Below are 16144 nucleotides of genomic sequence, written 5' to 3'. Positions count from 1 at the left end.
CTTATGTGACAGTAATTTCTATTACACTGCAGGGTCATGCAGGTATTAATCCACAGCCTGTTTATTGTTGATGAGCTCATTATTGTTTCTGTAAGCTGCCAGCAACCACATTCTCACATGACAAAGATTTAATGATTGGAATCACCACTTTTCACTTGACCACAAATTAAAAACTTAGAAACAGAAATTCAAACTAGTGATTTGCTGAGGACTAATTTTCATACATAAATGTTTTCATTTATCATTTTCCTCTTTATTATTAATGATTATCACTGAGAAAGTATAATTAATGAAATGACTAATAAAAGTCACAACAAAAGCCTGGAGGAAATACATTTAAAAAGATGAGCAGTGGTAAAGAAAAACTACCTTCAATTAAGTAAAGTAAGTAAGAGATGTATTTTCAATTATTCTGTAACATCTATAACTTTTTTAGGCCTTCACAATCACAAAAAAGGTATCTCATTCCACTTTTTATTGGATCACAACAGATAAAAATACCAACTATTCTTAAATCTATGCACAATGATTAAGTTACTGCTGACTGATTAATATGTTCTGGAGTAATATGCGTATATTCATCTGTTTACTGTTTTTGTGCCTATATGATCTCTCTATGTCAGCATTTTGGCAGCCAGCAAACTGACTAGCAGGGTCACCACAGAGGTCAACTGGCCTGTAGCACTGCTCGTTTCCATCCTTCCATCTGCAAGAGAGTAAGTGCAAACCACGTTACATAAAATATATCAATTGAGCTTGATTTCATCTACAAGAGTACAGCAGTTATTAAAAGATAAGAAAGCTTTACCTGGGCTATGTTGTCTCAGGACTAGTGGTCCTAGTGAGATGTCTGTAGCAGCATGGTAGGATACATCCCTCTTAATTCGCATGTGGTAACCTGGGTAGCAATGCTGCAAGAAAACACAATTACAGGCTTCTGCTGATGCACATGTTAATAATCTGTATAATCCTGCTACAAACACCCACAAACACAGTAGTACTTACAGCGGAGCAGTTGTTGTGTTTCAGAAGGCACAGGTGGACCTGGCAGTGCAGGTAGATGGATGAAAAGTTGGTAAAGGTGAACATCCTGAATGAGAATCGGGCCACAGTGGAGATACCGTTCTGAACCAGCTCTACTGTATCATCTGCTGGATTAGGACACCTGGAAGACAGGGAAAGAGGGAGACATTTCAATGTTATCAGGCAGACTATTAGGTAAAGTGGAAGGGTTAGATTGTGAAACGGATGGGTGGAGCAAGTGAAGAGAGGCCCTTCAAGGGCTATTTTTTTTTTTTTAAACAAAAAATCAGCATATGAAGATAAGGTGAAGTTGCAATAGCTCCTTTACTCTGCATTAATGAGATCCCAGCGGACAGGGTAGCTAGGGATGTTGACTGGTGTGGCCCAACAAGAGTCCAGAATGGTGGAGATCTGCCGTTCATCGACTCCTTCTGTTCGCACCTCAACATACAACCTCTGGTCAATTTCCAGTTGTATGTTTCCCTTACTGGTCAGGGGGAAACGGAAGCCAGCATCCAAGTAGGGGATCATTCTCATACTATACTGCCCGCGGCCAGATGGAAGCTTCTTCCTCACAATGCTAGGAAAAAAACAGCAAATTATGTTACTACAAGTGAGAAGGAACATTTATCTGGAAGCTCAAGAGTTACTCATTAATTAATGATTAACAGTTGTGTAGTGAATACAATTTACATAAAATGTGCTGGACAAAGTCTTGTATGCATTCACATTTCACCCACAGAACAGGGACAGATTCCTCTCAATTTCCTGTTGTATTGTTTTTTTAAATGGAAAGTGCACCTTGCAGTAGGTAGTGGGCAATTATACAGCCTGATTTCAGTCTTTATCATTGTCATTACCACTGTCATCATAGCGCGTAAATGCTGTTATTAGAATACGGAAAGGTTGAAACCCTAGTAGCGTGACATACGCTGTGACATATCACTATGGACAGATGTTCACTATAAAAATGACATTTTATAGTAATCATTTTGAGTAACCAAAGTCAAGAAATCAATCAGAGATGGTGTTGTCACCTCTCTACAGGGTTGATGCCCACAGCCATGGACAGTGCCTGGGCCAGAGGGTATTCACAGGTAAAACGCAGATGAATGTTCCTCTGGCGGCTGATTAGCCCTTCATGGGGGTCCACGTCACCCTGGATGGTGTTCTCATAGATGAAATGAGTTCCATTGCTCTTGAAATGGAAATGACAAAATGGTATATAAGTTTTAGTTTTAACAGGTCTTATCGAGAACATTTAAATATAAAATCTTATTGAGTCTGTGTTGATTGTCTATGGACTGTACCCTGAGAACAGTCCCACACAAGTGGTCGTCATTGTTAAAGTGGAAGACCAGTCGTCCGTCCTTGAGAGTCCCATTGCAGGAGTCTTCACGGAGATGCAGGGCACTAGAGTGGAAGCCAGCCTCAAACAGCTGGCAGCGCGAGACTGACATGGTGCCTGAGCTACTGACACAAGCAATGGACGAGTCTATGAAAGAGAAATTAATGTTTGACAACATAATATGTTTAAGCTTGTTAAAGGCAGCAAGAAGCATTTTTGAACTTTTTATTCATTAAAACAAAAACATATTTCAAGAAGAAATAAAAAATGGTTTCTGTAGTTTTGGAAACTTGAAGCTCTCTGATTGGATATATTTTCGCCAAATTGTACCTTTGGAGTTAGCTTAAGTTAAATTAATTAAAAAATATATTTTATGCACACAGGCTTGCATCTTTAACTTTTCATCAAGCGGAACATGACAGATGTTTTGTCTCGAGTCATGTAACATTATCTATGGGAAAAATTAATGGGACTTTTATTTCTGGAACCTGTCCGAAATATCACTTTGCCACTCTCAGCAGTTCTCTTCTGCTATCTTTTTTTAAAATTTGTAGACCTGGCTCGGGTCAGAATCAGGCTCATTTAACTTTTCTCCTTACTTTTGTCCCCATATTGTGTGTGTGTGTGTGTGTGTGTGTGTGTGTGTGTGTGTGTGTGTGTCTGTGTGGGTGTGTTTGCGTGTATCAGTAAGAGTGAGCAACAGAGAGAGATTTTAACTTCTCCTTTCATTGTGGCCAAAGTCTGTTTGCGTGAATCATAGAGAGCTTTACGACTTTATCAACCAAAAACTGAGCTAAAAGAGAGTGAACACTGGCCATAAAAAATACACAAGTTTTCCTCCAACCAAAACCTGAGTGGATCTCATTGTTCCGCGTTCTTGTGTTGTTGTACAATTCACTAACAATGCTGTTGTACTTTAGAAATATCTACTACTCATCTTACACGTAGACCACTTAAGTGATCTAAAAGACAAAGCAGTGCTGTCCTCACCGTAGCTCTCATTGTTGGACCGATGGTGGTGCTCATCACAGAAGCAGCCGTAGACACCGTCTTTTTCACCACACCACTCATACTCTGTGCAGGCCAGCTGTTCACAGGGGTCAGACTCAGCTATGGAAACAGAAAATACATTTTCCACAAGTAAGAGCTCCATGAACCTAAGGATTTAATTTCTCATGCATTATTTTAGCTCTCCATTAGTACAAACATACCACATTGCAAAGCCGAGCGCCACTGTGGGATGTTCAACCCCAGCACAGAGCAGGTTCTCTCATAGGCTGAGACAGCAGAGCACAGCATGCCATTGGCTGGAGTGTAGAGGCAGAGATCGTAGACACAGGAAGTGAAAAATGGCTGGGGGTCAGAGTGAAAGTGACAGGCACTGAATGGGCCGCTAGTGTTGGTGATGACACTACAGAGCTCAGAGTATTCTTCCATGAAGGCACAACTGCTCAGTCCATCACCACTTTCATCATCAGTGGATCCACATCTGGAAAAGACAGGTTTGAGTAACAGTTGGGCATTCTTTGTTTACTTTGCCATAAAATATTTTAAAGTATTAAGGGACCCTGGACAATTGCAAATATATTGCAAATCTTAAAGAAGCACATTGGTGTTAAAATGGAATATCCTACAAAATGTATTTTTACAACAGCTCACCCTGGTTTGCTTGTGGGTGCCTTCCAGCTGTCTCCAAAGTCATTGTCATTTTGTGCCAGTGTGCCATTGGGCAAGACTTTGTCATCTGCTGGGTCATTGTTAAAGTTTCCACACATCCCTGTGACTCTGTTTTTATGGTTTTGGCCTACTCTGACTAGTAAAGTACTCCAGCCATCAAACTGGATTATCACGTCGATGGCATCGACCACTATGTAGTTTCCCTGCCTTATCACCTGAGCTAAAGCTCCTGCAGTGGTGGGAAGAGACACCTCACTTCCATTTACCTGAGGGAGGAGTGATTAGAGAAAGAAATAAGACAAGAGGTGAGGAGACACTTGTTGTTTCTCATGTTAAGTTATATAAAATAAAGTAATGGTGTTTACCATTATCCTTTTGTTGGGTCCAATCCTGATGTTAACAGTCTCTGGTTGATTTGAGAGGTATATATCCACTGCTGATACAAACGACACACGGTTGTTGCCACGGTGATTATTGGTGGCTGCTATCTGAAACTGGGTTTCATTGGTGCCGTTGCTCATACTCTCACTAATGATGTAAGAGCATGTGCCCTGGAAATGAGTCAGTGCCCCATCAAAGGTGATGTAGTGGGGATCCCCCCACACAGTGCAGGTGGACATTACATCAAAACAGCCCAGCCTGCCATTTTTGATGGTGCACTCTTGTGCAGGAGTGCAAGATGCAGCAGAACAGCGCAGGTCATTGGGAGCATGGCACTGACATCGCTGGGAGCAACCTTCGGTCCAGAAGGACTCACCAACCTGTAGCATTGGAGAAAAAATGATAAAATGGAGCATGTACTACATTAATAAGACAAAAAGACTCCTGAGGGGAAAGCAGAATGGGATAATGAAATGTTACATAGCTACACTGCCTGAAACCAGACTTGTCGTTCTTTTCTGCCAGGTTGTCACTCAGCTCTGATACTTGTAGCTTTGCTAAAAGGTTTTGTTTCATGAAATGTAATAGTCAGGGAGATTTCCTTTTACCTGACAGGAGACACGTTTCTTCTTTCCTTTCCTGACTTTTGTCTGAAATGCTATTGTTCATTTTATTCACATATTCAGCTTGTCCATATACATATGCATATTTTACAATAACACACATTTATATTATTTATGGGCAGTGTATAACAATTTTAGGTGAAATACTCATTCAAACTCGCACAAGCCAATAAAAAGAGAGAACATAAATACATTTGAAAGAGTGAATCAAATAGAAAAACAAAAATGGACAAGAGAAATTAAGAGAGAAAATAAAAAAATGCAGATGTCATGGGGGGAATAGATATAAAAAGGGTTCAATTGTGGTACTGATTTCGTGTATTTTGAATTATAACATATTGTTCCTCAGATTAAAGGGGACATTGGGATTCTGATCTTTGATACAAAAGAGCTGCATAATGACCCTTGACCAAAGGGAAATGGTTAAATGTGCAAAGACTGAAGTCATAATATAGAAAGATAAAATTAATTGTTAATTGGGCATAGTTAAATAAATGGGATGTTTTATTAATTTACACATATAAGTCTTACATTATAGTAGGATCCATCATATTGGCAGCCACAGCTTTCCACAGGGACACACCATGTCCCACTCCTGACGAAACCTTCATCACAGAAACATCCCTCAGAGCAAACCTGCTCACAGATGGCATCAATGCTGCTGGCACAGGTGTGGCCACAGTCAGTACCACACAGCTCATAATGGCTATTGGCTGGACACTCAATCCCTTGAAAAGTGATGAAATAAATTATAGCTTTAATTGTTTCTTAGGCTGTTTGTATAGTAAATAAACAACATATGGCTGGTTGACTTACTGCAGGTGGTGTTCTGTCTCCAAGGGTAAATTCGAACATTAGCAGACTGACAGGCACTGACATATGTCTGAATAGCCCTGCACAGAAGATCTTGGCCTTGATTTCCCGACACACAAACATCAAACACGCAGTCACTGAAATACGGTGCTGGATCCACCTGCTCATGGCAGAAGCTTAAGGGGCCGTCGGCTGCCTGAATCACCTCACACTGAGCTCTAGCAGGGAGCTCATTGGTACATCGTGGGCAGGTGGAGCCACACCCGTCGCTGCAGGTGTAGTTTCCTGCCACCTTCCAAGCTGTCCCAAACTCATGTGGAGTGGTGACCATCATTCCAGATGGGGTGTGAAACTCATCAGTTGAATTTCCATTGAAGTTTCCACAAAGTCCACATGTTTGTCCACTATTGGCAATAACAATCAGAGAAAAATGCATTGTTAATTAATGAGATAACAAGTTCAACCACTGAATCAATCAGGCTTTATTTGCATTGCAGCTTTCATTCAAGTTAATGCAATCCAAAGTGATTTACGGATGACTGACAAGCTGATAATATTATGTAAACGTTAACAGTAAAACAATCCTTATGTGTATGTCTTATCAAACTATAAGAAATTAGTACTACTATTAGTAAAAGGGGATATAATAGATAAAAGAAAACTGAACATGAAACCAATAAAAACATGAATAAAAAAATGAATAATCAAAGAAAAAAAATGATTACGTTTATATGAACCTGTAATTTGAAGGCACAGAGATAGACACTGTACTCCATCCATCGTATGTGACAGTCAGGCCAAAATCAGTACTGACAAATGTGCGAGGTCCACTTGCATAGATAGATACACGACTTCCATTCAAGAGAACTGGTAGATGTTTAGTTATTCCATTTACCTATACAAATGGGGGGAAAAAATTGGAAGAAGATATCAAGACAAATTCTTATTAGTTTTATAACCTGACTGATTCTGCATTTTTGCAGTTAATACTAATACTGAATTGATATCTAAGAGCTTAGCAAAATCTTATTACAATATATTGGACACAAAGATTTGTAACCCAGATATGTACAGAGTGGGACATTTCATGTTTTGAAAAATAAAGTAATAAGTGCTCTGACTCACTGGAGAACAAACAATGTATTCTTATCGCACTATCTGGGAAATTATATATTTTCTTCAAATGAAGAATATCACTAATGGTTTCACTCACCACTACCATACCCATGCTGTCTCCTGACATACGCACTCGATAGCCCCACACATTCACAAAAACTTCAGCTGTGATTGAAACTGGGAACCCATTCCATGGCTCATTCTTAGCTTCCACTGAAAATTGGTGGAGACCATCAGTAGCATTACAAAGTGTCGCCAGAACATAGCGGCACGTTCCCTGGAAGTCATACGCCTTGCCATCAAAGGTGAGGTAGTGGGGGTCACCAGAGGCAGAGCAGGTGCCGTGAGGGTTGGGATGGCAACCAAACTCTCCCTCCACCACACGGCAGGACTCCTGGGGTCCACAGGAGTTGGGGATACAGTGGACTACCCCGGTAGTGCCATCACATGTACACAAGCTGTTACATTCCTCACCATCCCAGAACTGTTCGCCCTCTGACCGATAGCGGCCTTGGTGATAGCATCCGCAAGCTGTTGGTCGCACACACTGGTTGCCATTGAGGACAAAACCATCATCACACTGGCAACCATCCTGACACAAAGTGTCACAAGTGAAAGGGAAAGACAGGCTGGGGCAGGCAGAAGGACAAGAGCTTCCACAGAGTTCATAATGGCTGTTTAGAGGGCAGTTTTGCTCTAAATAAACACAAAGAATTAAAAGTTATTAAAGGTAATAATATTAAAGCCATCTACATCAAAAGAGGGTAAAGTGCTTACCACAGTCAGTTACATTCCTCCAGTGTGTTAGTGCAACACCCCTCTGTTGACACATTAGGGCATAATCTCGTAGGACCTCACACAGTGCTGATGCTGGATCTCTAGAGGCCCTAATGATTTCCACACATGAATTCACATGCTGCTGTGGGTTGACCATGGACCAACACTGAGCAAACGGCCCATGTGATGAGTTAAGAATACCACAGTCCTCACTAGAGTTGTTATTTGTGGTAGAGCGGTCATTTTCACTGTCCACACAGTGTGCAGCGAGGGAACCATCTCGCCAACTGTCCCCAAAGGACTGAGAGCTGTTGACCAGGATGCTGTTGGGTGTGCGGAAGTCGTCATGTGGGTGACCATTGTAATTACCACAGAGTCCACCAAGTGATCCATTGTAGATACCAGGTGCAGTGACACGCACAAAGTGAGGCCATACTGTCTGCACACTTACACCAAAGGAGGTGCGAAGGATGATACTGTGAATGCTGCTGTGGTAGATTTGGAGTCGATTGGATGCTGAGCTGAATGGTAGTCGGATCCGCTGACCATCAACCTGAATAGGCATTTATACAGCTAGTTTACATCGCAAACAGTTCAGGATTATTTTTTGCATGGAAGGCTTTCTTTTGTGTTGTATTTAAATGGTTTGCAACATAAACAAATAATTACAATTTAAAGTTTATTTTAACTTAATAAACTTAATTTTTTCTGGTGTCAACATTATTTTTGTTACATAAGTTCTGTGACTTACCTGAACTCTGCTGCTACCCGTCATTTCCATGGAGACTTGTGTTCCCTCTGCCTCAAAGTTTAGCAACCTGGCAAAACCCTGCTGGCCTCTGGGCACTTTTTCTGCCGTCACCATAAAGTGTGGGTGACTAGACAATCCCATTACTTTTGCAAGAGTCAAACGACATGCCCCTGGATACTGGTATGTCAGTCCATCAAATGTATGATATGACCCTGGGCCCCTTATCCAACATGTTGCATAGCTGTTAGGTCTGCACCCTCTTTCTCCTTCCATCAACCTGCAAGACTCTAGTGGGCCACAACCATGGGAACGACATGTCATGGAGCCATAACTGCAGCTACAACGTCTCCCACAGTCCTCGTCTAGTATTACAGTTTCTCCAGAGCGGTAGTAGCGGCCCTCAAAGCTACAACCACACTTAGCATGGGGGACGCAGACCCCAGCACTAAGAATGTAGCCTGAATTGCAGATGCAGCTCTCCTGGGAAGGGAGAGGGCAGTTCAGGGTAGAATTTGGATTGACACAGGTAGCTGGACATCCTGTGCCTTGGGACTCAAAGTGGCTGTTGGATGGGCAGGGGATTTCTAGAAAGAAAACAATGTTGATCTTGACATCATGGACATTTTACCAAAAGGATATTTTGAAATTATGTCGAAAGATGACAGACATACCACAGAAGTCTTGTCTCCTCCAGCTTGGCAGCTGTATACCATTCTGTTGACACTGACTGGCATATGCATTTAGGGCTTGGCACAGAATGGGCTGGTACCCTCCTCCTACACACAGATCGTACACACAACTCTCCACAGTGGTCTGTGGGGGAAGTCGTTGATGGCAAGCAGCAAAAGGTCCAGAATTGTTCTGGAGGATACCACAATGGTCAGTACTGCTGTATAAAGCTGTCTGGTCCTCAGTGCAGGCAGCGCAGTCCAGACCTCCACATCGGACCCCACAACCAGGCTCATCATCCCCTGATGCTTGCCAACTATTGGCAAAAACCACATCAGAGCTCACGACCTCACCCTGGCGGGTTCGGAAGTCATCCCCAGGGTGATTGTTGAAGTTTCCACACAGGCCACATGTTGCATTCTGGTAAGTGTAGGGCACACTGATCCTGACATAATGGTAGGCATCATAGGACACCTCCAAGCCAAAATCAGTACTGACAATTACAGAAAAACCTGACTCATAAATCTGGACTGTTCCATTGCTTAGGGAGATGGGAGTGGCTGCAAACTTCCCGTTAATCTGTAAGCACACCAGCAAGCAAAGACATAGTTGTAAAACATATTAAAACTAAATACTAAATTAAGAATTACCATAAGTGGAGGCTTAGTTCTCATTGCTAACCTTAGCCTCACCACGACGTCCCTTGAGAAGCTCGATGGTTTCATTGTAGACAAACACTTTGACCAGTCGTGTCCAGGAAACTCGAGTGCTGCCTCTGTGCTCATTCTTGCCCTCTACTCTATAGTAAGGAAGCCCTCGACCACATTGCTCAGAGAGAACGTAAGTGCAGGTGCCCTGAAAGTGAAACACTGTGCCATCGAAGGTATAGTAATGTGGATCACCACTTATGGTGCAGGTGCGTCTCTGCACTGTCTGGCAGGAGAACTGAAAGGCACTTGTCCGGCAGATTTGGGAAAAGGAGCAGGGTTGGTTGTGACATTGCAGGCCTGTTGAGGTGCAGGTGCACTTCTGTGCACAGCTACTGTCGATCCAGAATGAGTCACCAAACTGCACTGGTTCATCTTTGAATACAAATAAAAATAAAAGTTTTTGAAGGACATTGACTTGCAGCATGCAAACAATGCTACCATATTACGTGCGATTAGCAGATATACACATGTGCACACAGATACACACACACAAACAAATGCATGGTCCCCTCCAGACTTACACCTTGCAGAGATAGTAAAACATTTACAAAATTAAAAAAATCTTACTGCGGAAACTGATTTTCTGTCCAGTGCAAAATATAGTCAACTTTTAGCAGCATAAAACATTATTTAACAACAACAAACACAACTTTTAGGGCTGACACCTTCTGTTTGGTTGGTTGATTGGTTGGTTGATATCCTCTTGTCTGACCAAATTCTCATTGGTCAGAGTACCCTGGTGTTTTTAATAAGGAGAAAATGATTTAATAATCCATTATTTTGGGGGGTGGGAGGGATATATGCATAATTGTTGTATTTTATTTTTGACTAATAGGCTATGTTGTTAGAAACAACATTGATTATTTATGAAAATAATATTCAAACATATTTTAGTAAACAAATATGGTTCTGTTAAAATAAGTATGGTTTATTTGACGATAAGAGTCAAGAAGTTACAACACAACTCCAGCTAGCTTAAATTGCTACATCCGAGGAGAAAAGCTGAGTGGATAAGTTTCTTTTTATGGTAATGTGTGTGCATTTTACTACAAACTACTTTTTTAATGAGGGCTAACTGTTCAGCACAAGGGGATTTGGGGATTTTTGTTGTAATATTGAGAGACTTTTGAGAGAAATTGTGAATGTTAAGCCTCATCTGAAGCCAACTAAATAACAAGAATAGTAGGTCGGATGCCATTAACAGTTTTTTTCATGTTACTTTTTCTGGTGCTGCATCGCTTTATACTCAGGTTTGTTGTTGTACAGAAACTCGTCTTGCTCCACAGTCCTCGCCGGTATGTGTGTGTGCTTGTGTGTTACTGCTGTAACATTATAGTTACATGTGAATAAGAAATGGTCAAACTGCAGGATTTCTTTTTCTAGGTAATGTTGTGCAACTTTGATTAGGACCCAGCAGCTACCAGGTAGAGTGTACTCTACCTACTCTATTGTGGTGGCCAGCCAACCAAGATTTTCTTTGGTTGACTACAGCCCTAACATATTTATCCTAAGACTTGCCAGCATCTTCATGGAGTGGTGATCACCCTCTAGTTCCGATCTTACCTTTGAAAGTGCAGCCTCTTGATCCATGGTCTGTCTGAAAAGCCCAGCGTCCGGGTACATTGACATTGCTGCTCAGGCGGAAAGTTGAGTTACTGCCTGTAGCAGAGCTCGAGAATGAACCAGGGATGGTGAAATGGTGTGTAGAGTTGACTGTGTCATAGCCAGCCTGGAAGTGCATGTCACATAAATAAAATGAATTTCATGTATTTGCAAATTTCCAATAGTGCATTCATATTTAGACAAACATGTCATGTAGTGAATCTGCATATAATTTTAATGTCTCTAACCTGTACAGTGCGAGTTGTAAAAGCTATTATCCCATAGTTCATAAGCATAAATGAGTACTGGCCACCAGAGATCAAGACTGCTTGGACAGTTGTTCGCTGAAATAAAACAATGAATATATCAATAAGAAATACACACATAACATCATATGTATTTCCCCATGTAGAACAAGATTACTTACTGTTCCAGTCACTGGATAGTAGGCCACCTCATACCATGTTGCAACAAACACCCAGGCGGCATTGAAGTTCAACTCTGGGAAGTACTCATTAATGTCTTGTGTAGCTTGTTGGAGAACACTGCCGCTGGTGTATTGGTTGTAGTAGACCTGACCATTTCCTCTGTTGTCTAAATCTGTCCAGAATGGAGCAATGATGTCTCTGGATCCGTACATTGGAAACCTTTGAGGTACAAAATTAGACCATGGTGCACTGAAGGTCAGGTGTCCATTATGGTTCACCTGTAAACAAATAAACCAGTTCTTACTAACAAAGACAAAGGCATAGACTACAATCCTTGACAGTAGCATGTTATTAAATTTCAACTTATGTATTGCTACAGTATTTTATATTAGTATTATAGGTATATATGAATATATTGACTATACATAACCCAAATTCTTATCATTTTAAAAAACCTTCAAAAGATTGATCAAATAATTTTCACATACATAAATCTGATTATAGGGCTTTCCAAAGTAAACAAAAGGTTGTTGCAGCAGAATTCGAGGAGAACTTCCATCATCTGATCGAGCGCTTGTTGTTCCGACAACTGGATAGAGGGATCCTATAGAGAACAGACAAGATGTTACTTTAACAACAAAATAGAGCAATCCATATTGGCCTCATTGCCAAATTCCATATTCGCAAATGTTGCATAGTGTTTTTAACATTTACACTTTTCACTTGTATAACAATCAAAATGTCTGCCATGAAAAGGGTTTTTGTTAAAGAGCAATTTAACACCACCTCAAGATCTTGTTTTGACTGAGTGCACACGATTGTATGTCAGTACAAGTGTCGGTACATGTGCAACATAGTACAATTTGGATCACACCCCAGGTGCAACCAGGGGGGAGTAAAACACTGCCTCTCAGTCTGGTATTGCGTCAGCAAAGCAAATCCCCTGCTTCTATTGCGGAAGTTTGGCACTTCCACACCTTTAACAGCACTTTAGGTATTTATTGTTACCTTCTTATTTTCCACATCTGCTTAGTGCATGTGAAATTCTTATGTAGTATATTTTTAGATTTATTTAGCTTTATTTAAAATCAATCCAGTGTATATGCTTGACAATTAAATAGCTAAATAAACGTACACAATAAAGTATAAAATAACTAACTCTAATCTTCTTGGTCTTGTTGCTGTCTGGAGGGAGTTTCTCTCTCCATTGTTTGGTGCTTCAGTGCAGCCTTTACCTAAGTGACCTGTATTCTACTGAGCTCCTGCTCTCTCAGACACAGAGCTCACGTTCCATGTCTGTGTTGCGTGGTGGAACGTCTTGATTTTTATTTTGGCACCATGCCAGAAGATCCTTTTCATTATCCTCTTTTGCTCATCCCTATTATATTTCAAAACTTTAAAATGGAAAAATAAATTAAGATTTTACCCAACATAACCTGCAGCTAACATCTTCTGTTCAAAGCTACTGATTCCTACATCAATTGTATTGAAGTAATAACTGAAATTTGAATCAGAATTTGACCTGATTATATGTGTGCTAAAAGTGTTAAAAGGATGAACAAATGAAAACTAACAATTTATAACATATGAGCTTCAACGTACCTGAAGACACCTGAGGAGTCAGCTCGGGAGTCACCTGAGAAGTCACTGTACCTGTACCTATGAAAACATAAAAATAATTGGATAAAAATCTGACACTGCTAACATCAATGGAAAAACTCAATTTAAAAATTGATAAATAAATTTAAATTAGACCAAACATAAACTGCAGCTAATATCTTCTGTTCTAAGCTTCTCATTCCTGCTAACACATGAACAATCCTACAACAGCGGTATTAGCTGTAATTATAATCCTGAAGTAATAACTTGGCTGATGATTGTATATGAGACCTGTTAAGAGTATGAAATAGTGAAAACTAAGAAGCTTAATTTACCTGAAGTCACCTGAGGAGTTACCTGAGAAGTCACTAACAAACAAATAATCACAGAACAGTGGTATGAGCTGTAATCCAGTGGTATCAATAATAATCTTGAAGTAATAAGTAGTATAAGTAGTCGTGCCCAGAGAGTTTGGTATACTAATTTGTGACCCCAGTTTTTTTTTAATGCGGCCCATCCAGCAAAGGATAAATGCCCTGTATTATAAACAGTTTAATGAAAGACTACTCTTGCATATTTAGTTCACTCAAAATTGGCTGCATGAGTAACATTAACATTTGACACACAAGATTGGACAACTATGTCATGCCTTCGCCATTTTATAAAAAGAAATTCAGCTCACAGAACACTACTGTCTGATGCACATCAGAGGGGATTTAGAAGTCTGTATACCCAGTGCCAACTGAGAAATAATTAGGTATACTCAATATAACTGCATATACCCTGCACTGCACCGCTGGTAATAACTGCTTCGAGCTACTGATTTGGACATGATTGTATGTGTGGCCTGTTAAGAGAATGAACAAATGAAAACTAAGAAGTTATACAAGCTTCAACTTACCTGAAGTTACTTGAGGAGTCATCTCAGCAGTGGGCTCAGGAGTCGCCTGAGAAGTCACCGTACCTGTGAAAACAAATAAATATAATTGGATTTAAATCTGACACGGCTGACTACTGATTTTGAGACATTGAGAACAAATGAAAACTAAGAGGTTATATGAGCTTTAACTTACTTAAAGTCTGAGGAGTCACTGTGCCTATGAAAACAAACATAACACATCAACAGAAATAAAAGTGAATTCAACTAAAGTTGATTTAATGGAATACTTACTTATCATGCCCAAGAGCAACACAGGCAACATGATTTGACTTGCCATTCTCCAAAGCCCACAATTAAAACCTGCAGACACAACAGTAAAGAAAAACCAGAAAGGACAAGTGTTTATACCCCGCCAGTGATGCACAGTCCTCTAAAATTTGTTTTACTTGCAAAATCTGTTTTGAATGCATGTTGATTCAGATATTCATTAAATTATACATAGTACACAAAATTGGCATGTATATGCAACATTTCTTTAATCACATAAGTGCAACCGACGAGAAAATTGCACAAATGTGAAATTAAGCACAATAAGCACCACTTTTCAAGGAAACACTATTATGCAGCACAGCAAATTGATAAATTTGTACAAAATGAATTACCTGTTCATAGGGGCTTCTTTTGTTTTTATAACTCTCATCCATGTGAGACTGCAGGGATGCAACAAGGCTTTATACAGTAAAATCTGGCATAGTCCCATAAATATGTTGTTTGACCAGTTACAGGCATTCAGATGGATAAAATCAATTGCTTCCCCTTAACAAGTGAACCAAATATTCCATTGTGCGTTAAGACGAATGAAGATTATCTGACTGCGTTCAACAGAAAGAAAAAGGAAATGTAATATTCTACCAAAGGCTTTAGCCCTTACAATAGGTTGTTAGAACACTATTGAAGTGAGATACTTGCTCCAGGGGTGTATTGTTTACATTTTATATCATAAAACAATATTGGTCACCATTGTAGAAAAGGATGAAATGCTGTAACGTCTGCTGCCATAGAAATGGGACTAACCCCCCTTAAAGAAAAAAATCCAGTTAATATTTATTTACTAAACTTTTCAGGGTGAACTGTTGAGAATATATAATCTGCTCTATTGTTGTAAATTATCTGCCAAGAAGGTTCTGGTTTCAGTCTCACATGTTTGCTATCAGGTAATCAGTTATCAGGATATATCAAGAACTTCTGAAAGGACTGGTTGAGCTGTATTACAGAAGAACATGTTTTCTCAGTTGTTTTTAGATAGTTTTGGTTTTATTTGCTGATGTCTTGATTCCATCTCTGAGATTTCTGCCTCTACCCCAGTATAATGCAGGTGAATTAAGTGTTGTTGTTTTTCTTGTGGTGCTGCCAACACGGACAAATGACTTTGCAGTGACAATGGCCCTATAAACCTGGATAATCTACAGAACACAAACAAAATGTAGAAAATGCACACTTACTGTAATCGTACATGAATACAAGAAAAATATTTGCACCAGGGCCCATTACAAACATATTGCACTGCCGCCCTGCTGGTAAATCTTGAAAATACAGTATTTGTAGTAGGCATGCCTCAATGTGACACTATGAAAATCCAATGGCATCTTGCTGGGAAAACAATGTCCTGTAACCAATCAATCAATTAAACAATATGACAGCTGTCTTTGCATACTGAGCATATTTGCATAGATAGAATTAGAATGAG

At 40.1% G+C, this 16144-nt stretch overlaps 1 protein-coding gene across 3 annotated transcripts; it reads right to left on the bottom strand.

Annotated features, from left to right (window-relative positions):
• Positions 1-460: 460 nt before the first annotated feature.
• On the bottom strand, positions 461-15149 carry LOC127373810 (alpha-tectorin-like). Of its 3 annotated transcripts, XM_051418633.1 has the most exons (28): positions 15060-15149; positions 14689-14757; positions 14591-14614; positions 14419-14481; positions 13853-13885; positions 13521-13577; positions 12407-12522; positions 11918-12196; positions 11739-11834; positions 11452-11617; positions 9860-10260; positions 9181-9757; positions 8510-9093; positions 7759-8311; positions 7079-7677; positions 6603-6760; positions 5869-6269; positions 5584-5780; positions 4414-4809; positions 4031-4314; positions 3583-3860; positions 3362-3481; positions 2334-2518; positions 2061-2221; positions 1352-1603; positions 1006-1165; positions 809-911; positions 461-706 (listed from the first exon to the last, which is right to left on the bottom strand). In XM_051418633.1, the coding sequence occupies exons 2-28, from the start codon at positions 14732-14734 to the stop codon at positions 615-617; spliced, it is 6381 nt and encodes a 2126-aa protein (XP_051274593.1). In that variant the 5' UTR covers positions 14735-14757; positions 15060-15149; the 3' UTR covers positions 461-614. The 3 variants fall into 3 exon arrangements, with proteins under 3 accessions (XP_051274593.1, XP_051274594.1, XP_051274595.1); XM_051418634.1 differs by lacking the exon at positions 13853-13885; XM_051418635.1 differs by lacking the exon at positions 13853-13885 and having other exon boundaries at positions 13521-13565.
• Between the last annotated feature and the right edge of the window lie 995 nt (positions 15150-16144).

Source organism: Dicentrarchus labrax, unplaced genomic scaffold, assembly GCF_905237075.1.
Source record: "Dicentrarchus labrax unplaced genomic scaffold, dlabrax2021, whole genome shotgun sequence".
In the NCBI taxonomy this organism is placed as follows: Eukaryota; Metazoa; Chordata; class Actinopteri; family Moronidae; genus Dicentrarchus; species Dicentrarchus labrax.
Note: the sequence above shows the minus strand (reverse complement) of the source record. Positions and strands in the feature narration are given on the sequence as shown.

What these genes read in the sequence shown, in the direction of transcription:
- LOC127373810 (XM_051418633.1), bottom strand. Translation starts at nt 14,734, where the DNA reads ATGGCAAGTCAAATCATGTTGCCTGTGTTGCTCTTGGGCATGATAA. An exon ending in GAGGAATGTAACTGACTGTG is followed by an intron (nt 7,678 to 7,758) that starts GTAAGCACTTTA and finishes GTGTTTATTTAG; the next exon opens with AGCAAAACTGCCCTCTAAAC. An exon ending in TGGGATCTCATTAATGCAGA is followed by an intron (nt 1,166 to 1,351) that starts GTAAAGGAGCTA and finishes CCTGTCTTCCAG; the next exon opens with GTGTCCTAATCCAGCAGATG.